The following is a 24,159-nucleotide window of genomic DNA, read 5'->3' on the forward strand; positions in this document are numbered from 1 at the left end:
GAACCAAACAAATAAGTTGGGGCTAAAGCGGTTTCATAAAAGGTAACTGAAGTTCATGCAATTCCACTAATTTGATCCAGGTTTACCAAGTCAAGATAATTGTGCGTGCACGCTTTTCTTAAGCAGCCCTAGAGGTCGATCATGGATCAAATCGATCCACCATAGGAAACAGCATGTTTTGTGCCATTTTATGTGTTTGAGACATGGTGTTTTCCTCACATACAGGCAAAACAAATTTAAAGGGTTAGTTCACCCAAAAATGAAAATTCTGTCATTTATTACTCACCCTCATGCCGTTCCACACCCATAAGACCTTCGTTAATCTTCAGAACACAAATTAAGATATTTTAGTTGAAATCCGATGGCTCTGCAATGACATTTCCTCTCTCAAGATCCATAAAGGTACTAAAAACACATGAACCGATTTAAATATGTTTTTAGTACCTTTATGGATCTTGAGAGAGGAAATGTCATTGCTCCCTATGAAGGCCTCACGGAGCCATCGGATTTCAACTAAAATATCTTAATTTGTGTTCCGAAGATTAACGAAGGTCTTACGGGTGTGGAACGGCATGAGGGTGAGTAATAAATGACAGAATTTTCATTTTTGGGTGAACTAACCCTTTAATAGCCGCAGCTCCTGACAATACATTGAGGTCTTATGAAGCAAAACAATCGGTCTGTGCAAAACTGAACATTATTTATTATAGAGATGCAAAATGATTAGACAAAGTCATCATGAAATTAAAACTGACCATATTTACTTTTTTAGCACATATTACTAGTCTTGTGGTGAACAATTAATCCATGCAAGTTAATACACAGAAAAATATTGTTTGTCAATCTTTAATCAAAATCTGAAAAGTTACTTCCAGTCTGGAATGGCGTTTCTTCTCTGATGACGTCAGTTTGACGGCTTGGGTTGAAAAGGCTTAAACCACTCCCCTCCAACTGTTAGTCCGCTATGAGCGAGAGGTGGAGAGGAGGAGCGCTAAAGTGAAACCCTGCCCTCTATTTAATATTCCATTTCACTTGGAAATATGTCACAACACTGCAGAAAAGTCGTTTGCAACTTCCGGTTCTCTGGGACTTTAAAAGGATTTCTAGTCTTGTGGTTCCATCTAGTGGATTACAATAATATTACAGCTCTCATCTCTATTCACATTTGAAATTCCCAACACAAACAGAAACATCCTAACCTACCTTAGATTCCTTACTTGTTCTCCATTCCCTTCTGGTTTGTTTCTGCTAACTGACTGATTTTTCTCTATATGGTAAAGCTGTTAGCATTTCAGATCGAGTTCCTGAGATGCTTAGATAATGATTTCTGCTACATGTATACCATCAATTTTATATTATATTATACACTATATACATATAGTGTATGTACATTCACTGCACAGTAATACACAGACACACATTACATTAACATACTTACCAATGTTTATAATTTTTGCTGGGTTGGATTCTTCTTTGTAAGACACAACAAAGAATTCTGGGCCGAGAACGGTTTGTAATCGCGCCATGCCGTACAGGCTCCAGTGGACACACAACTGGAACCGTTCCTAACCATTATAAGAACTGTTCGGCCCGACGGTGGAAAAGCGGCTTTTGATATTATAATACGTGCCGCACGGATAGACGCTCTTCACTCCGTAATGAATACGATCTACACTTAAAAGTCACACTGCACTTTCCGTCCCAATTGACTTCCATTTATATGCATGCGAATGCGTCTGACCGGAAACGCAAGCTTGTGCAAAAAGTTTCGCTGTGTTACAAACTTCAAGTTCGGTGAACTCTGACCTGCGAATTTGCATCACGTGAAGACGGCCAGTAGAAGATTGATTCATCATGGCATGACCTCTTGACTGAATTAATCAGAGGCTTGTTCGAGATGCATCGGCGCTGAGCAGACCGATCGGTGTATGACATCAAAGTACCGCAAGAGTACTTATTATTATTAACAATGTAGTATCGTTTTACACAGTAAAATACAAGTTTGAACACACATAGCACATTTAACCTCGACAACAGTGACCACATCTGTGATTTCTCTAAACATGAATGTACAACGAGGCACTTACAGAAGGTAGCCTGTTGTATTTTTACAGCTTGTTTTTTTGTTTATATATAAAGTAAAGTTTTAAAGGACTGTTCCAGGTTCAATAGAAGATAAGCTCTGTCAAGGATGTGAAGGTGAGGAAATTTTCCCACTGGTTAATTGACGTGAGACAACACCGGTAATACCAGTATCACCAGGTGGGTGGGGATGTTGACTTTCAGATTTTAATTGTAGTGTCTGTTCTCTAACTGAACTAAATGATTTTTATTACTAAAACAAGCAAGTGATGTAATTAGTGTTTGGCTGAACACCATGTAACACTGGTAATGTGCCGACTATCGTAGCAAGCCTAGACGACAGCAAAGGTTACTTATTCAGTAGACTCAGAGTCTTTGGTGTGAGCGAAAAACATGTACGGTTTTACTCTCCCCAAGCAGTCCTGTGTAGCCTTAAGGGGTACAAGCCTAGTATGGGAATGTTTCAGATTGTGAGTTTTGTGAAATCCGCAGTTAAAATCATGGAAGTGTATAAAATGGCAGATAGTAACCATTGCAAAAGTTAAGATAACATTTTTAAGGCGATCAGCGAGAAGGGGTTAGTATATGATTGGATCTTTTCTTATGTAAACAATGGCTTTCTGGTGTCCTTCCCTTGTGAAAAATAAGTGTGCTTTATTATAATGAATGTTCACTTGTGTACTTCAAATCTTCAAAGTACATTTCTTTTTAAAAAGATACTATGTTAATTAAATAAAAAACACTTAAGTGCACTTAAAGAGAGTACACTTTCATGTATATTTCTTAACCCACACAAGGGAACACTTGATATTCAACGTTTTGATCTGCCTGCATTGACACCATAGTATGCGAACTGAATTGAGCTGGATGAGGACATCACTGTTTTCTCCAGAGCTGCTGTAGATAAATGAACTAAATTAATAACTATTGATTTTTTACAACAGAATTAATAAATACTGAATTTACTTGAGCTGGACAATGACACCGTTTTCTTCTAGAGCTGCTGTGCAGCCAAAATTATGTTCCCTCCATCACTGTAAAGCTGCTTTGACACAATTGCAATTGTAAAAAGCGCTATAAAAATAAAGGTGATTCGATTTGATATAATAAATAAATTCATTTAGCCTAATATCCTACATTAATGCAAACTATTCCAAGATTCCAATTAAAAATATGATAGTCCAATAGGATTGTAAGAAAAATAGGATTCAACAAGACAAACTGAAATTCCATTTAAAAAATCACAATGTCTAATAAGATTCTAAAAATCAAATAAGATCCTACAGGACAAACTGAAATTCTAATAGGATTTTTGACAAGGGGAATGCACGCTGTTGATACGTATATTCACACTCTGTCTCAATTTAGTAATTTATGTGATTATAATGCAGATTGAGAGGAAATTGAGTATTTTGTGTTTGATTTGGTTTAGCTAATATTTTAACCATTTAATCCGAGTAGTAACGTATATTCTTACATTTACATTTAGTCATTTAGCAGACACTTTTTTTCCAAAGTGACTTACAAGTGAAACCAGTAGAGCAATCAAATTAACATGAGTGCAGCAGTATGCAAGTGTCGTGTCAAGTCCCAGTTATTCCAGCAAAGTGCTCGTAGCAAGGATTTATTTTTTTATTTTATTTTTTTATGGAGAGAGAGACACGCTGATTCATTACGCTCCGAAGCTTCCTGAAGCAGTGTTTTGAAATCAGCCATCACTATATAAGTCGTCTTTTTTTTTTTTTTTTTTGCGCACCGAAAATATTCTCGTCGCTTTATAATATTAATATTGAACCACTGTACTCACATGAACTGGTTTAAATATGTTTTTAGTACCTTTATGGATCTTGAGAGAGGAAATGTCATTGCTCTCTATGTAGGCCTCACGGAGCCATCGGATTTCAACAAAAATATCTCAATTTGCCTTCCGAAGATTAACAAAGGTCTTACGGGTGTGGAACGGCATGAGCGTGAGTAATAATTGACAGAATTTTTGGGTGAACTAACCCTTTAACTTTAACACCTGCTTCAGTGTTACTTTTGTGCACATTGTTGTGTGGAATTCAGAATTCAAGCGATAAATTATGTTTTATAAACAAAGCTCGGGAGGAGCACGTTCAAATGGTCTATCTAATCAGCTCAAGAGATTACCTCGACGGTTTTCTGCATCCCTCTGCCACCCTGACTCCTCACACTCAGATGATTCCTATTCCCAGGATACAGGGGAGTACTTTGGGCTAAATTCCAAGCTCTTTTTACTCTATTTGATCATTTGTAAGTGTGAACTCATGAAAACAACTGCCACAGGTAATCGAACATTATATTCTTATTTATTTTTAAAGATTTATTTTTGCCGTTTTTGCCATTTTATTATGATAGGACAGTGAGTAGACAGGAAGCGAAGTGGGAGAGAGAAAGGGGGTACGGGATTAGGAAAGGTCCACGAGCCGGAATTCAAACTCGGCTCACCTGAGCTGCCCACGAGGCACAACGATAGGATATTATTTTAGCTTGATTGCAATGTTTTATTCTCCATCATTCAATGCATTTTTGCAGAACATACATGAACATTTTATGTTGTCATGGCGGATTAAAATTTATAAATCAAAATATATATTGCATTTATGAAGAAAGGTTCAGCACTCAAGGCTCTATTGCCTATTGCCTCAATGGTGTACAATGTCTTTGGGTGGATTGCTGAGGCGGATTGCCGGCAACAACCATTTTATGATTGTTTGTGATTTGGTTGTAGTGACTTAGGGGTCCTCATGACTACCCCTAACTTTTCACAGATTTAGGAGCTAGTTTTAGTGCTGAAATACTCTTAGAACAAAAATGCTCTCCCCCCTTTCTCTCCTCCACTACGCTTCCTGTCTACTCACTGTCCTATCATAAATAAAAAACACCAAAAATATACCTTTGAAAACAAATAAATATATAAATAAAAAAAGAAAATAATGTCTGATTACCTGTGGCAGTTGTTTTCACAAGTTTTCACTTACAAATGATCAAATAGAGTAAAAGAGTAAAGCAAGCATATTTGGCGAGAGTGAGGAGTCAGGGTGGCAGAAGGGTGCAGAAAACTGTTGAGGTAACTATAGTAGGTGTGTATATATATGCCTCCTCTTGAGCTGATTAGATAAGGTGCAGTTTGAACTTTGTTTATAAAACATAATTTGTCACTTGAATTCTGCAATCTCTTGAGATGCAGACATGTAAGAGGCTGACAATTTGCTGAACAACATTTAATATGACATTTTAATTTTAAAATATTTATTTGAATATGGCAACATGATACCTCATTCTACAATATTTCTATGAATAAATCACTGACAGAGACCCCTCCCCTATCAGCCAGTCACTGGAAAGAAACAGTAGATAAGCCTATCAAATATCAGACTGATTATAGTATTATATGTATCTGTGTAATGCGAGTTCACATATTTAAGTATTTCACCACACGGTATCAGTACTCGTCTAAATAGCAATTGCAACACTGCAGTGTGTGAGAGACCTGGGGCCGTATTCACAAAACATTTTATCTTACCACTAAGAGTTCTCCTAAATAGCAGTAGATGGCAGTAAATAGTTCATAGGTAAGAGCTTTCTCATAAAACCTGCTCACAAAGCTGCTGACCAACTTAGTACCAGCACTTCTCTATTTTAATCATCAATTTTTTTCTTGCGCACCAGCACTTTTCACATGTTGCCGATATTCTGACCGAAATAGAATCAGACTATTAATTAATTGTATACATCCCATGTTCTGAGCTTTTATAAGCTGCACGAACTAAACGGACCACCCGAGCTGCCCACAAGGCTATCGGTGACGACGATAGGATATTATTTTCAGCTTGTCTGCAATGTTTTATTCTCCATCATTCAATGCATTATTGCTGTATATACATGAACATTTTATGTTATGTCATGGCAGATTAAAATCTATAAATCAAAATATTTATTGCATTTATGACATTCTAAACTCTACTGGAGTTAGACAACACGTGTCAGGACCCACTCATTGTCGTAATCATACTTTAGATCTAATATTGTCACATGGAATCGATATTGATGCCGTTGAAATTCTGCAGCAGAGCGATGACATCTCAGATCATTATTTAGTCTCGTGTATACTACATTTAGCCAAGGCTGCAAAACCACCACCCTGTCATAAATATGGTAGAACCATCACTTCTACCACTAAAGATTGCTTTATAAATAATCTTCCTGATCAGTTTCTTCGCCTTAGCATACCAGACAGCCTAGAAGACCTCAATGTTGCAACAGAAACTATTGACTCTCTCTTTTCCAGCACATTAGACGCAGTTGCTCCTCTGCGCTTAAAGAAGATTAAAGAAACTAATCAAACGCCGTGGTACAACGAGCACACTCGGGCTCTTAATAGAGCTGCCAGAAAAATGGAGCGCAGCTGGAAGAAAACAAAACTAGAAGTTTTTCGCATTTTGTGGAGAAAGAGAATGATTAAGTACAGAAAGGCCTTAAAAAATGCTAGATCTACTTATTTTTCAAATCTCTTAGAAGAAAACAAACACAACCCTAGGTATTTATTTGATACAGTGGCTAAATTAACGAGAAATAGAGCTTCAACCTCTGATGTTTCCAAACAGCAACCGTCTACTACAGTATCGCATCAGACAGTGCATTGTATTATCCCTGAGGAAAAATTCCATTCATTCATTGCTATAGGAGAGGAAGAATTCTTTAAACTTATTAAATCATCAAAATCAACAACATGTATGTTAGACCCTATGCCGACTAAATTGAAAGAGATGCTCCCAGAGGTCATAGATCCTCTTCTTAATATCATTAATTCATCTTTATCACTAGGATACGTACCGAAAACTTTTAAGCTGGCTATTATTAAACCTCTTATTAAAAAAACACAACTTGATCCTAGAGAATTAGTCAATTACATATGACATGTGTTTGTAATGATATTTGAAAATCTCTATTTTTGTACCCAGAATGAAGAGTGAACGACCCTCCACCTTGCCAGATGTTTCTGTAAAGAGCTTCAACCCAAGTGTTAAGAGCAGTGTTTGAAGTGAAAAAAATAAAGTGCCGGTACTCACCAAAGGGGGCGGGGTAATGGGGGGATTGGTTGTCTCCCTCGTTTGCAAGGGCGTAGTTTTGGTTTGAACATTAGGGGGTTGAAATATGAAGCATTTAACACAGTCCCGGGGCATATGCTCCCCTGTGAGGTTTTATTTATTTTGTTTGTTTTTGCAAAATGGTCCAAACATGCAAATTGGTTGATAACATAACTGCAATGAAATACAATCACTTAACAATCACTTGTTTACAAAGTGCCACGGGTCAAACTATCTTTACTTAAAATTTTATTACACTGAACATGTTAATTTCCTGGCATCTCTTGAAATATATGAAAGCCAGGTTTTTCCTAATATATGTCAGTATTAGCAGAAAACATTTTACATATGAGGAAAACCAATTGTTTAGTAAACAATTCAAGAAGGTCCATGTTTTAAAGCTCTCTATAATTTGTACTCAGCCTTAAAAGTAACATAGTTCTTGTAATTGTTTAACTATGGCATGTTACAATAAAGATATAATTACAGTTAATTTTATTCTTTTTTTTTATCTAGGATTTTTTTTCACCTATAGCAGTTATTATGAACAATAGCAACACAGAAACTATAGCTACAACATGCCACAGTTGTAGTATTAATCTTTAGTGAAAAATCTATTCCCTTAACAGATTATCTATTATAAATTCTACAACTAAAAAATTTGCCACAATAAATACAATAGAAGGTGATAAATTCTAGTAAATGTGGTCATCATGAGTTTAAAAAGCTTGCAGGATGATGTTTTCCCCTCTTTTTATCTGTCATTTTAGTGGCTGTTTTGGATCATGTTCTACTTTCTCCATAGTGATTTACTACATTCTCAATAGATTCTCATTTTATCATCAGTGTCGCATAGGAACGGCTCATGCAAAAACACATTTGGAGCGCGCTGGTGAACCTGCCTATGGTGATTCGTGTGCCACTCATGCAAAATTAAACAACTGGGCTTCAGTCACAGTCATATTGTGCAGACAATTGATCCGTTTAGTTCGTGCAGCTTATAAAAGCTCAGAACATGGGATGTATACAATTAATTAATAGTCTGATTCTATTTCGGTCAGAATATCGGCAACATGTGAAAAGTGCTGGTGCGCAAGAAAAAAATTGATGATTAAAATAGAGAAGTGCTGGTACTGCGTACTGGTGTGTACCATCCCACTTCGAGCACTGGTTAAGAGTCCCAATAGAAACCATCTCCTGTGATGACATTGCAGGATAAACCGAGGTCCGACCTGGTGCTGTAGCATTAGCAACTATATCGGTGTTTTACAGGTGCAGTATCAAATGTCCCTTTCACTCGACGGTCATAATTGCAGCTATTTCGGGCATCCATATTGAATGGGGGAATCCTGACATCTCAAAAACTGCTTTCTGAACTCACAATTAAATAACATATTTCAAATCAGCAACAAAATCTTACATCAACTGTTCCATAAATGTTGTTTTTTTATGTTCAAATACCAGTAAAACATTTTCAGGTTATACCAGCCAACGTGCATGTGCAGTCCTAAACGAGAGTCTCAGGTTTCTATGGGAAATTGGCTCTTTTATTTAAAAGGCAAGATGTATTCCGCCATATTATTGCGTGTTGCAGTTTCTCCCATTCATAAGTAATAGGACTTTATCACACTTCCGCATTGAAAAAGCTGAAGCTTCAAATAGTATATATAGTAATACTTGTTGTGATACAGATACTTCTTCTAAAAACACCAACCTTAGTTTACTATCATTAATTGAATATTGTGAAACAAAGAAAAATGGTGTCATGATTCTAACACATATTTTGTGATTTAAAGCCATATATTGTGTGCATAATACTCCAGAGTCTGATCACCTTTTTTTTTATTATTATTACAGAACAGCAAGAATACAATAAAAACAACGGAACACATTAAAGGGCACCATTATGCAAAATTCACTTTCACATGGTGTTTGAACAAGAAGCAAGATGACCACATAATTTATAACCATAAGTAAACTAAACTATACCTGTTCTATCTCCATGAAGCATATATTCTCTTGCTCTGTAGGCATCATTGTCTGACTCTGGTTCGAACTGCCGACAGTTTCGGGCATTTTCAGTGCAAGAGAGTGTCCTGTTTGTTTGTTTCATGAGCTTCTGAAGCCCCGCCCTCTTCTTGAAAGCGGGCCGGGAGCAGTAGCTCATTTTAAGGGACACACACAAAAGCAGCTTGTTTTTGCTCACCACCCCCAAAAATGGCAATTTTAACATGCTATAATAAATGATCTGTGGTGTATTTTGAGCTAAAACTTCACATACAAACTTATTTGACTTATTTTATATCTTGTAAAAAGGGGCATAATAGGTGCCCTTTAAAAGCATTACAAATAGACAAAGCTTAAAAGATGAATTACAACTAAAGTCTGTTTTTTGGGGGGATTAAAGGTTTGGGGGGAATTTTATTGTATTAATAATGTTCGCTTTTTTTCATGCACTTGCTTTGCAATGTAACCATCAAAGTGAAGTTACATGGCCTTTGTAAACAAAAACAAAAAAAAAAACTCTTACAAAATATTGTTATATATGATTTTATATATTGTTTTATGTGAATGAGTAGGCAGGATGATTTTCACATTATTTTGAAGCAAAAACTCTTCAGCTTCAGATTCAGTACTCAAATGTCATGTGGACTGTGTTTTGTGACCTTATTTCAATGACTTCATTTTGTTTTTTTTTAATAACCATGCATACATGTTATTTTTTCCAAACATGAACATACATGTTGCACACATATCATTGTAGCCCAGATTGTGCTGAATACAGTGTAATGAGACTTTAGCTATTATTACATTTACAAGCAAATGAAAAAATGTCAGGGCATGTCAAAACTTTTCCAGGGCCCCCAAACCCCCTCAGACCCCAGAGGGTTAAGGAATATTTCCAGCCCATAGATGATTATTCAAAAATAAGTTTTGATCATCATCAACGAGTGGTTAATCATAATAAATACAATGCAAAAATAAACAAAATAACAATAAAAATAAAATGAAATCAGTCCAAATATTCCTCAAGGCAGTAACTTGAGCAGAGTGCAGCTCTTCATAAATCTCATGACTGCCAACACTGGCAGCGCTGACAATTGAGTCGCTCAGATAATGTTAAACATTAAAATGAAAGATGATGTATACGGTAGGGTTTAATGTAAGTCTAAATAAACAGTTTTAAATATTGACATTTATTTTAATCTCAAAACTGGCGTGCGTCCATTGACAATAATGCAGGCGGAAATGAGTTTACGCTACTAATCAGAGCTGTATGTGACGACACTCGGACTGTGATAAAGGCCTAAGAGTGCGCCGTCTTCGTATATCTGTAGTCTTATTGACAACTATTGGTTGAAATGGGTACTGCAGTCCAAATTCAAAATATTTGGTAGAGTTGTCTCTCCTGCCCCCTCTCCTCAGACTTGACGCTCATGTGGGTTGCCAGATTGAGGACACACAACAGGAACTAGCACAATTGACAATGGAAGGCGACGAGCCTTACACTACAAGTTAATGAATTGATTTAACCGCGTTTTAATATGCCTCTGTTCATAGAGCTTTTTAGATGGATGTTGAGGCTTTTTAGGTCAGGTAGAATCTGCGATATCTGACCCAGTTTGTTTGCTGGTTTCCATGGCTGAAATAGTCTTTGCTGCAATACACTGTTTTCTTCCAACTGGCAACCCGGGCTTTCGAAATACTATTGGGTAAATTAGCAGTGGGTGGGATCACACAGACAAAAACAAAAACAAACACGGAAAGCACATTTCAAAGCAGAATAGCATTGTTTTTTTCAGAGAAACAAGTATTTGAATGTTAGCATGTTTCCTAAATCTCTGCAAACATATTATGGCATTTTTATGCTTTAGTACAGTCCAAAAAATTACAGCACCTTTAAATTCCACTCTAGAAATAAACAATACCTATATATATGAGCAGCAAATTCTCTCACACAACAGGAATAGCAAAGAAAGTTCATTTTAAAACAGAACCATTTACAATTCTGCAATATACTCAACATTATACTCAACATAAAAAGCCATATTATTAGCTGATCAAAATGGACATTATTACACACGGGATAGAAAGAGACAGTTCTGGTGCTTCAGTACTATGTGAATACACTTAAGGCTCAAATTTAAAGTTAATGACAGAATCAGAGAATATTTTTAACTGTACACTTGCTTCTAAACAACAAAACACAAAAGCAGATACAGATTTCTTTCAACTGGAAAACCCATTAGTGCTCCATTTGAGACTACCATGGTAAAGGGATAAGATGAACCCCACCACCACATTTAATTTTTCTCTTAACTATAGGTGTCACTAAATCCCATTTACAAGTTGGATAATAAAATTTTACACATGTATTTACACATTTAGTATACATTTACATCCACTATACACCGGATGTGCGCGATGTGTCATGTTGCATCAGAAACAAAAACTCATCTTTTTTTTTGTTTTTTTGATGCCCAATGCCTATATCTTAGAGCACAGGGTGGCCGATGGCCAACATAAGGCCCATATATATATATATATATATATATATGATGTCACACTATTTAATTTAGATATTAAAAAAACACTTCCATAACAATTGATGCAATGAAATTTATATTTTATATAATATTCACTAAATTAGAAATCATTTGAAAATAAATCAATATGCTTGAAAATGAATCAAACTTGATTTATACTTTAGATAGCATCTTCTTGACTCTGTACTACAATTACAGTATTATTCACAAATAAAGAAATAAGTGAACGCTGCAGGGTATTGGGCAGCAGTGCCAACCTATTCGTATGGTCATTCATTGAACTTACTATTGAAAGAATAAAACCATTTCTGTAGCTTTGGTCAATAGCTATGTTTTCCATTCACCTACTTTTATGCGCATTTTGGGATATCGCATAAAAACCTGCTGGATGGAAATGGCAAGATGTGCATAAATTCTAAAAATGCACATTAAAAACTTATGCACTTAATTAAGTCAGACACATTTTTAAGAAAACATGCGCATAAACTATGATCGAAACACATTCACTGAATAAATTCATCGACTTTGTGCGATGGAACGGCATAACTGGACTAGCCAGCGGACCAATCTTTTTGCACAGCATGTGAAATTATGTTTTACCTTCCAGAACTGTCTTACATTACTGCTTTCCCAAACAGTAGGCATCTGCCTCCGAAAGCAAGATAACATGACCGCGTTTATTGCGTTCTGTTTGCTCACTCTGAGGCACAAGTAATTTATTATATACGAAAAGTATTATATACAGTGGCTTCTCCTACTTTTCGTAGTGGTATTTAGCGCCAGTTTATCAGAAAGTGACGATTTTGTTCTCCGACTCACTGGATGGAAACGGTGCTTTATTCACAAATGTTTTATGCAATATTTTAAATTTTGCACAGTAAGTTAAATTCGCAACTTTGGATGGAAAAGAGTCGATTCCTCAACTCTGAATAGCACTAGAGTTGGGGTGAATTCCAGCACAGAAACATGTAGCTAACTTTAGAAATAAATAACAGTCATAGTAACTTTAGTTTAGAATTATACTGTACATACCTCCGTGCCAGCTTTGTAGTTTAATTAAATGTTATATTAATGCCATATAAATATGGTTTTCCATGATTAATCTATTTTGTGTTCATAATCATTAAACTAATTATAAAATCATTAAAAACTCACATCAAGAATAAACACATCAGTGTACATTTTTGCATTGGTTTTTGTGTGTATTGTATTTATTTGTAATTATCTTTAACTCTCCTGTCCAAGCAGTTTTTTAAGACAATGATCATGGTATTTAGCGCCAACACCTGACCATTATACTGAGATGAATTCGTTAAAGAACAGGCCCACCTTCTTTCTTGTTTATTTAATTCTGATATAATTTCGACCACTGCTGTTTCTCATGATTTTTACCTCTGTAAAAATAGGTATCGCAACAACAATGTCGTCGCTAAATTGGTCTAATTTGGAGTCACACTAAAAGTGTGCTGTTTTCATAAGGGGGATTTAAGGCTCAGTGACAGAAAAAAAAAAAAAAAAAATTGTGTAATAATGACTACAATATTGTATTATTCCTGACTGTTTTGATGTAAAGTAAATGAAGTCGAATCCATCTACTCCTACAGTAGGAGTTAGAATCGAGTCGACTCAACCTGGAATCGAACATTCCTAACCGAAGCTCACAGGAACACTAATATTTACAAAGTTAACTTTAAATAACATTATCTTTTAACAGAAAATTCATATTTAACACATGAATGCATTCATTACACAAAATGGAACTTTTATAAATGACTATTAAAAACATCCAAAACAGCACCTCTTGCATAGACCTGCCTCATTAATTATTCAAATACAACAGCCAATGGCAAGTCTCCAGCAGCAGACATTTCATTATTTATATTTTTGTGTTAGAAGTAGCTGTGTTTATGCCATACGCAATTCCTTTACACAGCTGCGCATTGCACGCAATCTCAAAATCAAATTTTGGCGGCGATATGCAACAACGATTATCAAGCAAAGCGCCACAGGTATAAGAAAGTGGTTTAAAGAGTCAATTCTGACAAAAAGAGTATGCATTGCTTTTACTATTTTTTTTATTTTTTGGTGCAATTGAAGAGCTTTTAGTGTATAGCAGTGACTTCTTTAACCAGGTATGCTGGGTGGCGCGTCATGTCAAAAAATGTGCCCGGTGCAGACACGTTGGTTGGATTTATATTGAGCGAGATGTTTGCGTTAGCTCTAAACAGTGTTAGCTACTCAGTTGCTTACTCTCATGACACACAGCAACATAGCTAAAAGTATTCCTAATATATTGGACCTTTTATTGAAAGTAGCCATTTACCTGTTGAGACATGCCTTCACAAGCACCTGTAAGAACTGTGTTTGTGATGTTTGCGTTGAGGGAGGCACAATGCGTGAAAAGGGCTTTTGCAAAATATACTGTATTTTTGTAATTCCGCTATGTGCCACTAGTGTCACAGAAACTAAATGCTTCACCTTTAAACGGCATCGGCTTAGGACACTATCTAAATCAGAGATGACAAATAATAAACACCATGGCAGGTGTCAATTTAAATGTATGCCGGAAGTATTATAACTAAAATATAAGTAAAATATATAAAATTATAATAAATAACATAAGTATTCTTTAAAACATAAGTTGAAATAATGCAAACTGATGACTTTAACAAACACATAGACTATCGATTAATAACCTCAGATAGTTACAATAGTCTACTTACAGTCTTTAAGTTTACAGTCTTTTACTGTCTTTAACAGTTTATATGTTTTTGTAAAAAATTAATTTCCTTAGGGAGAAAATTAAATACTACGAAAATAGTTTCAGTTATGACTTTTTCCCCATTTGATTTAGACTAGTTAGTTTTGCATCAAATACAATGTGATTTTCGGTGATCGATATCTGGCCGCAGCAGCATTTTTCCGCTTGGGTGAGCGATTCGCGGACAGCTTTCTCTGCGCATGAAATCCTCCATTTGCCAGCAAACCAATGAGAACACGGAACAGTGATGACGATACATAACACAGAGCGTAGTCGCCAAAGCTGTTGTGGATCCGCTTACCCAAAAGCCTCCGTAACTGGCAGATTTTAAGAAAATTACCGCCATTTGGCAAATAAACAAATGACGGACAGTTACATACATATTACCAAAATTCTATCATGTAAGCTTTATGGTATACCTCGAACAAGTGAATATTAATTAGCGAGTCCATGAATGGCTTGGGTATGCAGAACATTCGCAGTGTATATGGACTGCACGTCGTTGGTGTATAGGCATAATGCAAATGGGTTTTGGTGTAGTTAATTCATTTATCTCAGTTGTTGTAGGCAGGACTCGCGTGTTTTGGTGTTCTGTTTTATCCTGCTCAGCTTCATTTAGAACAAAAACAAAATAGTTGGTCATATTGTGTCTGAATAAATTACTTGATATTAACTTCTTGGGCCAGATTCACTAAACGGGGCAAATTAGCATAAAAGCGCAATTCCAAAAAAAAAAAAAAAAAAAAAAAAACACAGATGGGAGTGGAAAGTTCTGCACGTGATCTATCGCAAACCTTAGTAAATCACCTTGCATGATTCATTTAAATACTCTCCTCCCATAATTTTTTTTTTTTTTGTCTGAAAAGGAAGCTCCTACAAATGCATATGCAATAAGGACAGCTGCAAAAATAACTGTGCTGCCTTTTCAGCTCTTCACTGCGTGTCATTAGTAAATCTGGACAGTAGTTTTTTTAACCCCAAAAGAAGGTTTGCGCTGGCGCAAACTGTTAGTAAATCTGGCCCCTTGTTTATTGATCTGTTGTATAAAAGCAATATGACACTCTCAGTGATGCTGTAGTGCTGGATATCAGTCATGTGATCACCTGCAGCCCAATCACAGCTGTACTGATATTCAGATCAACAGCACTCTGACTCATGTGATATCGATCCAGACCTACACCCAGGTGTAACGTTTACTAACTATTTGATGGTAAGATCCTCAGAGGGAAAAAACTATAAAAGAATGGAGAGACCGTGTCAGTGAAGGTGGTTGTGAATGAGTGTAGATATGTGTTAGATACAGGATCAGAGAATGACACCATTCCTCTGTCATAGTCCAGATCAACTCTCACACGCTCAAGATACTGTTTAACAAGAAAACCAGACTCTTCGATCAGTCCATACTGCACGCTCCAGACATCAGTGTTAAAGAAATCACCTCCCTTCCTTTGATTTGATGCTGTAGTTATTCCAAGTCTCCAACGTGAACTCTTTTTAACCTCCACATCCCAGCAGTGTGTTCCTGAGTTAAATCCCTCTGAACCCAGAACACAGGGATAATAGTCAAATCTCTCTGGATTATCAGGAAGCAGTTGTTTGTTCCCACCCTGTTTCACTCTGGTCAGGTCATCAGACAGGATGAGACACGGGTGAGCTGTGTTTGGATCCAGAATCACAGGAGCTGATGAGACACAAACAAAAGCTGCTTACATTCTGATGTTCATTTAATGATCAAAATTGAATTCATAATAATTTGTGTATGGTTATGAACACTCATCCTATTGATCAAACACATCAGACATTAGATCTGTAAATATTCCCCCATGTGTGATTTGCAGTATGTGTGTAACAGCACAGATCTTCTCCAGACTCACTGTCTTGGACGATGTCCTGCATCTTCTTCCAGACTCTGAACGGTAGGTTGCCCAAGTAATGTGGCACATGAATCAAAGCTCCAGAAGCCATCTGTGGATCCGGCTGTGAGCTCTGGACACTGGAAGAACATTCAGGAGTCAGAACTGCAGTGGCTTTGTGTCAGGGGGTTTAATTCAGGTTAAACTAAGCTGTAGTTATCCACAGAAATCAGGTTTTTACGGGGTTTTTTTTATTTTTTTTTTTTTAGGTATTTTTAAACTGTCAAATCCCACGCATTTATTTGATTGACCCAAAAGTCTTATTTCTAGTAATTTACTGGACAGAGATTTTAAAATAACAGGCAACTGACGAGCATGTATTAAGCGTTAAAGGGGTCATGAATTGTGAAATTTTCCTTGATCTTTTGACATATAAGAATTCATTGTATTATAAAAATATCCTGTAAGTTTCAGAAGTCAAAACTTCCTTTTTAGTCCAAAAACAGCTTTTATTGAAACCAAGCTGACCAAACAAAACTTTTTGGATTTTGACACATTATGACTACTTCTACAACATTGCCACTTTAGCCCTGCCCACCGATTCGCACATCATGTAGTAGTAAATACGAAAGAGACAAATTTGGACAGTCAGTTCAGAATTTAATACAGCTGTATTCATTACTTCAAGAGACATTTGGGTTTTTGGATATCATTCAGTTACCCAAGTATGATCTGTCTGCATCTGCATATAATGAATGTCTAAGAAAACTATGCATGTGATCAGGAGAAAGATTTTGTCAACGAAGTACGCCAGTTTAAACACTTCCTCCATGGGAGCATGGGCGCTAATTGTATTAACAAAATTACTGGCGAAAATGTTCGCTGATCAAGACCAGATGAAATATATGAATCGTGATGATAATTAAACGATTTTAATTTAAACAGAAAATATGATGAAAACATGATACTGCAAGACCAATGCGATAAATATACTGTATATATATTTTAAAGAATAGGAGTAAAAACATAAACAGTTGTTTGAAAATGCAATCGTACTTCACAGATTGCCCATCGTAAGGATGTATACCACTTCAGGGGTCATGGTCCATGGAGACCAGAGCTTTCAGGCGAATTTAAATGCTTTATTGTGCAGATATGTAACCACGTTCAAGATCAACATCTCCAGTTACTGAATGTAACCTTGGTTCCCAGAGGTGAGGGAACAAGACATTGCATCAGAAGCTGATGCTATGGGGAAACTCCTTTCACCGAGACATACTGAAGCATGATTGAATAACGAGAGACGGGCCCGCTCCCTATATAAAGCGGCACTGAGTGACACTGCCTCAGAATCTTTCGAATGAAATGATCATAAACTCATGAAATATCATGAGTAAAAGCAAAGTGCCTTTAAGACAAGTCATTTCACTCGGTGGCCATCTTTGAAACGCCTCTTGGGCATTGCAGCTCCTACCTCTTTGAATGGGGAAACGTCAAATTCTCCAAAGCTGTTTGCCAAGTTTTCGATTAAATTTCATATTTGAAATCACCAATGAAATCTGACGACAACTGTCTCATAAGTTTTGTTTCTAAACGCTCGAATCATGACAAAAAACGTTATTTTGCAGGCTGGATCAAGCTAATGTGCATGCGCATCTCTTGTGCCTCATTTCGGAGGCGCGCGTCTGACTGTTTCTATAGGAACCGGAGATTCTAACGGCCACTGCAGTGACGCGATGACTTTACCAATCGTCGATTGGCTCTTGTTTAGAAGGCGGGACTTATTCCGCCATATTGCGCGTTGCACTTTCTCCCATTCAAAACAATATGAGTGACGCATCTTGTGTTATTCTATAGTCTTTTGGTAATAGTAACACACAATGTCTTGTTCCCTCATCTCAGGGAACTGAGGTTACATTCAGTAACTGGAGACGTTCCCTTTCGATTTTGGTTAACTCGACATTGTCAAAAAATGACGCTATGGGGAATGTATAAAATCCCGCTGTGATACTGTGAAGGATTGCTTAACGCAAGTGAAGCCAATGGCCCATAAGAAGTGCTTCATAAACAGGAAGACACTATTCCACTTATTTGAATTGCATAAGCAACAACGTGTTGAACGATAGTTATGTCCCCACAGAATGATTATATCCCCTCAGATGAGTCCTACTGGACCTAATTGAACACTGCCATGATGGGTTCAGAATGGGTAGTTGATATTCAGGTGAACATTACGTTGAGTTGAAATAAGTCATACGAACAGACATACTCAGGCTATAGCAGCCGCGTTGAAGGCTGAGTAATTAAGCAATATGGTTCGACGCAGGAAGACACCTCACTGGCTAGAAACGGTTTGCATAGACAGCTCATTCCTTAGAAACAACGACTTCACTGGCTTAAGCAGTGGAGCCTATCGGACCTAGTTGAGCACTGTTGTATCAAAGGCTCAGCTATGAGGACTGGGAGTGCTCTTTGAAATAAAATAGGAAAGTGTCAAGAGTCTGTTTTCAGGAAAGGGAAGCAATTTTAATAATCTCTAAGCATACACAATTTTCATAATTAAAAGAGGATCATTATAGGCTTTTGTCCCGCACAAACTAGCTCTCTTGTACTGACAGGATCCGGGAAGCTAGCGAGGAAATATCCAGATTATAAAATCTGGCTAAAGTATTCAGCGAAGCCCATCCTGCTGCTAAACAAATGTTCGCGATGGGCATGGGTATCCGGAATGTCTAAGTGAGAGTTGGAAAAGGAGAGGAGCTCTGATAATGGAGGAAGTTTGTGTGGTTTTTAGAACTTTATTGCACTTGACAGTGAGACAGTTAACACACATTGACTTCTTGCACTCTCATCGCCCGCAACAGGCAGGGGGGGCGAGAGGCACATACAAATGCACATTTGAACGAGCTTCCTTTTCCTTCTGGAGCAGTCAGGAATGGAACTGGGTCTCCTGGGCTTTTTTTCCTTAAGGGTGGGGACCTTGGTGTTCCGGGAATGGATGTCGCTTTGTCCACAAGTTCTTGGGATGCACCGAAGTTTCTGGTGCTTTCAGCGGGGCAGATGAGGTCAGTGTTGCCAAGTCCACAGTTTTCCTGCGGAATTGGGCTACTTTAACACCGTTGCAGTGGGTTGTTTTCATGTCCGCGGGTTGAAATGACCCTAAATAACATGATATTTAGCCCCTGGAATGAGAATTTTACCAGGGGAACCCCGTCAAAAACGTGGATTTTACCCCCTGGAACGCGATTGGGCTAGTTTTGAGTAGCAATTGGGCAAATTTATTGTGAAAACCTGGCAACCCTGGACGAGGTGACTGGAAGAGGTCTAGTTGAGGAACGCTGCGCAGAAGAAGAGCGAGAATGCGAGGGAGAGGGTGCATTGTGCACTCTGGCACATGTCGGCATAAAGTGGCTCATTACTTTTGACTGCTTCTGAACCTCAGTGAGCGAGAGCAAAGCTCTCTGAGAAAAGCTCTGAGGACGACTCCAAAGAGCTGCCAAAGAGTCCAGTTGGGTTAACTGGAGCATCAGGAGGACAGCTTTTTCTGAGTCCTTGAGGTCTGTGAGGGTCAGCCACAGGTGCCTGTCCTAAATGACCAAGCTTCCCATAGTGTGGCCAATAGACTGGGCTATCATTTTGGGGCATCACCTCTGGGAAAAATGGAGCAGGTCTCTGATGGCCTGCTCTCTGACAGCTTGACTGAAGAAACCAGGAAATGTAGCACCGGGAAAAAGTTAGATAATTCAGCATACTGAATCTGAATTATTATCTGTAGAAGTCTACTATTTCAGAAGCTCAGTTTTTTTTTTAGCACAGGATTTATCTCTTATTACGTGGTGCTCAAGATTTCCACCTACAGGCTGAATAGTACACTGTATAATAGATTTTAGGGGCTTTCGCATCGGGGGAACCTTTTCATAGTCCCTAGAACTAATGGTGGAAGTACCTGCTTTTTGGCATGTTCGCATTGCAGGAACTGGGAATGATTTTAGTTCTAGGAACACCTTTTGGGGAACTAAATTAGCTCGTACTTCAGAGTAGGGTCTAACCCAGCACAATAGGAACTACCAGTGATATAAGTGTATGTTGATTGGCTGAACGCACGCGAAACACCAGCACCTGCCATTTTTAAAAAAAGCCGTGTACACAAAGATTGTAGCCTATATATTTACTCCACAAACTAGTTCTATAAACATGGAAAACAGTTATAGATGGACCTCTCAAACTTTACGCTGAGAAAATCCAACACAACTTTGAAGGGACCAAGCGAAACATGACAAACACGACATTGGGCATCAATCACATGGCAAACGCTAATACTTTTTCATATACGGTTTACTTTCTTTGTATAAGAGTTATATCTAATAACATATTAGACAGGACTGTTAAACAGACCGTAAACTAATGAAGATAGAGAATGGGAGCGCTGTGTGCTCAGGCTTTGCCATTATCAGTGCTGTCAAAATAAATGTTCTCCACGCCACCAAAATAAGTCACAACAACAAGCTCGGCTTACGTCACTTCAGAGTTCTTACTGGCGGTGTGAATGCAACCAAGAAAACGTCCCTAGGGGAACATTTACTGCCCTGGTGGCTAGTTCCTATAACTAAGTTCTTATAGCTACGTGGTGCGAAAGCCCCTTTTGTTAACAATTTACAAGGATAGTTTGGTATACTTTGACGTGTTGTACATATTAATATATATTGGTTAGTGCTGTCAAGCAATTAAAATGTTTTATCTAATTAATTACGAGATGTGGCAATTATACTATATCATATGATACAGATATGAGACAAACTCATACAGGGGCATTTTTGCCCCAATATCTTGAATTCTAGGGACATTTAACTGCATTTATAGGCTACATCACACAGTGAGTTGTTGTCCTGCATGTTCGTCCCCATCAACAGTATGAAATGTCAGATGACCTATGTAGGTCTGAGGTGGGTGTGTTAAAAGCGTTAACAATTTTAATGCGTTATTTTTTTCCGTAACTAATTAAATTAAAGAGTTAAATTGACAGCCCTAATATCGGTAGATGATTATTATATGTTTATACATTTTTGAAAATGTTTGGTTATACAGAATTTTAGTTACTAAAATTTTATTTTTGTCAACTAAAATGATGTGACAATTTAGAGTACAACTGACTACAATTAATGAATATGACATGACAAAATATTGAATAAACTTACAGGATATTTGCATGACAAAAACAAAATTCTGTGGGAAAAAAGTATTTGTAATGTGTGTGGGTTTCAGTTCAGAGCAAGAGAGACCAGAGACACCAGAAGATCACTCACCTTTCCATTGGGACTGGAAACTTCTGCAGAACAAACACAATTTATCATCAGAAACTCACTCAATCAATCAATCATCAATCAATCAATGATCTGAAATCAGACCTTCAGAAAGCAGATGTCATTGGCTGTCATCATCTCCTCCATGTCTTTGATTGCGTGTGAAAGAGCTGAGATGTGTCTGTTCATCTCCTCCAGCTTCTCCTGCATCATTTGGTTCTTCTGCTCCTCTTCCTCCCTCAGTGCAGTGATTGTAGCTTCTTCTTCATCTCTGAGAAACCGATGAAGCTTCTTAAACTCTTGTTTAATCTGCCGCTCTGTGCGCTCAGCTTGAGACTGAAATCAAATCACATTCACTTCAATCATCAGCACATCACATCCTCCACACCACTAGCCAAACGTCTGGATGCAATAAATGTATTTTTCGCATGATCTTTTGATCTGAAGGGTTTGAATGTCTTTACAAACCATGAAGATGTTTGAGAGACCGTCCAGAGTGAGCAGAGCTTATTAAGGCAAAGGGTGGTGACTTAAAAGATAAAATATATGATTTTGACTTTTTTTTTTTTTTGCTCACTACATCATTCCCATGCTTCCATTTGTGTCATTTCATAGTTTTGATGACTATTATTCTATAATGAGGACAGTCATAATAAAGAAATAGTAGGTTTGTTTACAAACTGTTACTAGTAGTGTACTTTGTGTTGGGATAGTTAAATATTTTACTCTTGATTCTGTTTCCTCACCTTGATGTGCTGAACTGTTTCCACACACTTTTCTTTAATGTTTTCGCTGTGTTTAAGCTTCCTTCGTGAGGATTTCAGTGCTGTACTGAGCTCCTTCTAAAAGTCAACAAAACAAAACACTGATATGTTCATATATGATGAGTAAAATGATAGAGAATCAAGAGAGACATCTGTCCTACCTTGTATGATGGAACAACTTCACTGATGGGTCTGAATGGGTGATTGTCGTGTTGTTGTGAATCTCTGCACACTAAACACACAGGCTGTTTGTCTTCCAGACAGAAGAAATCGAGTTTCTCATTGTGTAAATCGCAAGAAAGTTCTTCTACAGACCGTGGATCCATTTTCTCTATTTGAGCTAACGTTACAGCAATCTAACCTTTACTTTCACTTCCTGGTTATGTTTTCAAAAATGAACCACCACGAGAATCACAAAGATCTGCTGTCTGTTCAGAAATAACCTTTTTAATAAATCACCTTTTTAATAAATCCTTCTTGTTTTCTTTGTTCTTCGTGATCGCTGATTCCTATTTTCTTTTTATGTCGAGACAATGCGGAGATAGTCACAATGACAGAAAGGAGTAAAATAAGACAGTCACGTCCGGTGTTACAGTAAATTCGGTTCCTGAGATATTTGGTTCCACTGGTGGCGCATGAGTATATCCATGAATTTCCCCTGTTGTGGGCGTGTCAACGTGCAAATCAATGGAACTGAAAATATTAGTGCAATCGCATCTTGTTTAATGGATTATTTCGAAAGGTACTAAGTTTCAGTGTTAATTATAAACTGTTTGTCTGAGCTGAAATCGTCTGAGCTGTTTTTGTATGGAAGCTTCCGCAACGGAATGAAAAAGATTATTGCGATTTTTCCTCACAATTCTGACCTAATTTCTTAGAATTGTTAGATATAAACTCGCAATTGCGAGTTAAAAATTACAATACTAAGGGAAAAAGTCAGCACACTGATTCTTGAGAGATGGGACAAAACATGTCCAGCAATTTTAACTGCTGGGTTTAAAAATAAAAATATTTTCTATTGTAATGAGGGATTAATAATAGAATGTATTTATCACAATTACCCCTTCAATTTAATTTTATCATTATTATATAAAAATGTATGACACTTACATGTATGACACAGTGTGTCCACAGAGAAGGGTTCAATCAATCATGTGCAATACAATGGATAAAAATGCTTTTTTATGATGAAAAAGCTTGTTTTATCAAAATCAACATTTAATAATATCTCATGTCAGAGCCAGGTTTTTTTTCAATGACACATGCGTGTTTTATAAGATTTCAAAGTTATGTCCCCACTTTTTGTCAACACCGTCAGACATTCATTAAAGAGTAATAAAATAAGGGAATATCAGGGGCAGCTGTCACTCTGAGGGACCCCCTTGCCACATTCCACCTCTGCAGAGTACATCAATGTCAGACAGGCTTTAGTAAGTTTTATAGTTTTAGAATATTTTAAATCCTAATGTTAATATTTCCTGTATCACAACCATGTTATGTCAACACCCTCTTGCAATTTATGAGGAAATTATTTGAAATTTTTAGATCATTTTATTCTCCTGAAGCAGGTTCTTTTAGCATCTAGCATTAACAGATAAAACAAAATGGCTACTACATGAACTCCATTTGTTTTGTGAAAGAAATGCCTAATGTGTCAACACCATCAGTGTCAACACCATAAGATTTTCTGTCTGACGGTGGTGACAGGCCAATGGCGGAGTTGACATTCAACATGAAGTCA

General features: G+C 37.2%; 1 protein-coding gene across 1 annotated transcript; it reads right to left on the reverse strand.

Moving 5' to 3' along the window:
- Positions 1 to 10,961: 10,961 nt before the first annotated feature.
- On the reverse strand, positions 10,962 to 23,017 carry LOC127509347 (nuclear factor 7, ovary-like). The gene is made up of 6 exons (XM_051887984.1): positions 22,580 to 23,017; positions 22,401 to 22,496; positions 21,760 to 21,990; positions 21,658 to 21,680; positions 16,376 to 16,494; positions 10,962 to 16,182 (listed from the first exon to the last, which is right to left on the reverse strand). The coding sequence occupies exons 1-6, from the start codon at positions 22,742 to 22,744 to the stop codon at positions 15,698 to 15,700; spliced, it is 1,119 nt and encodes a 372-aa protein (XP_051743944.1). The 5' UTR covers positions 22,745 to 23,017; the 3' UTR covers positions 10,962 to 15,697.
- Between the last annotated feature and the right edge of the window lie 1,142 nt (positions 23,018 to 24,159).

This window comes from Ctenopharyngodon idella, chromosome 3 (genome assembly GCF_019924925.1).
Source record: "Ctenopharyngodon idella isolate HZGC_01 chromosome 3, HZGC01, whole genome shotgun sequence".
In the NCBI taxonomy this organism is placed as follows: Eukaryota; Metazoa; Chordata; class Actinopteri; order Cypriniformes; family Xenocyprididae; genus Ctenopharyngodon; species Ctenopharyngodon idella.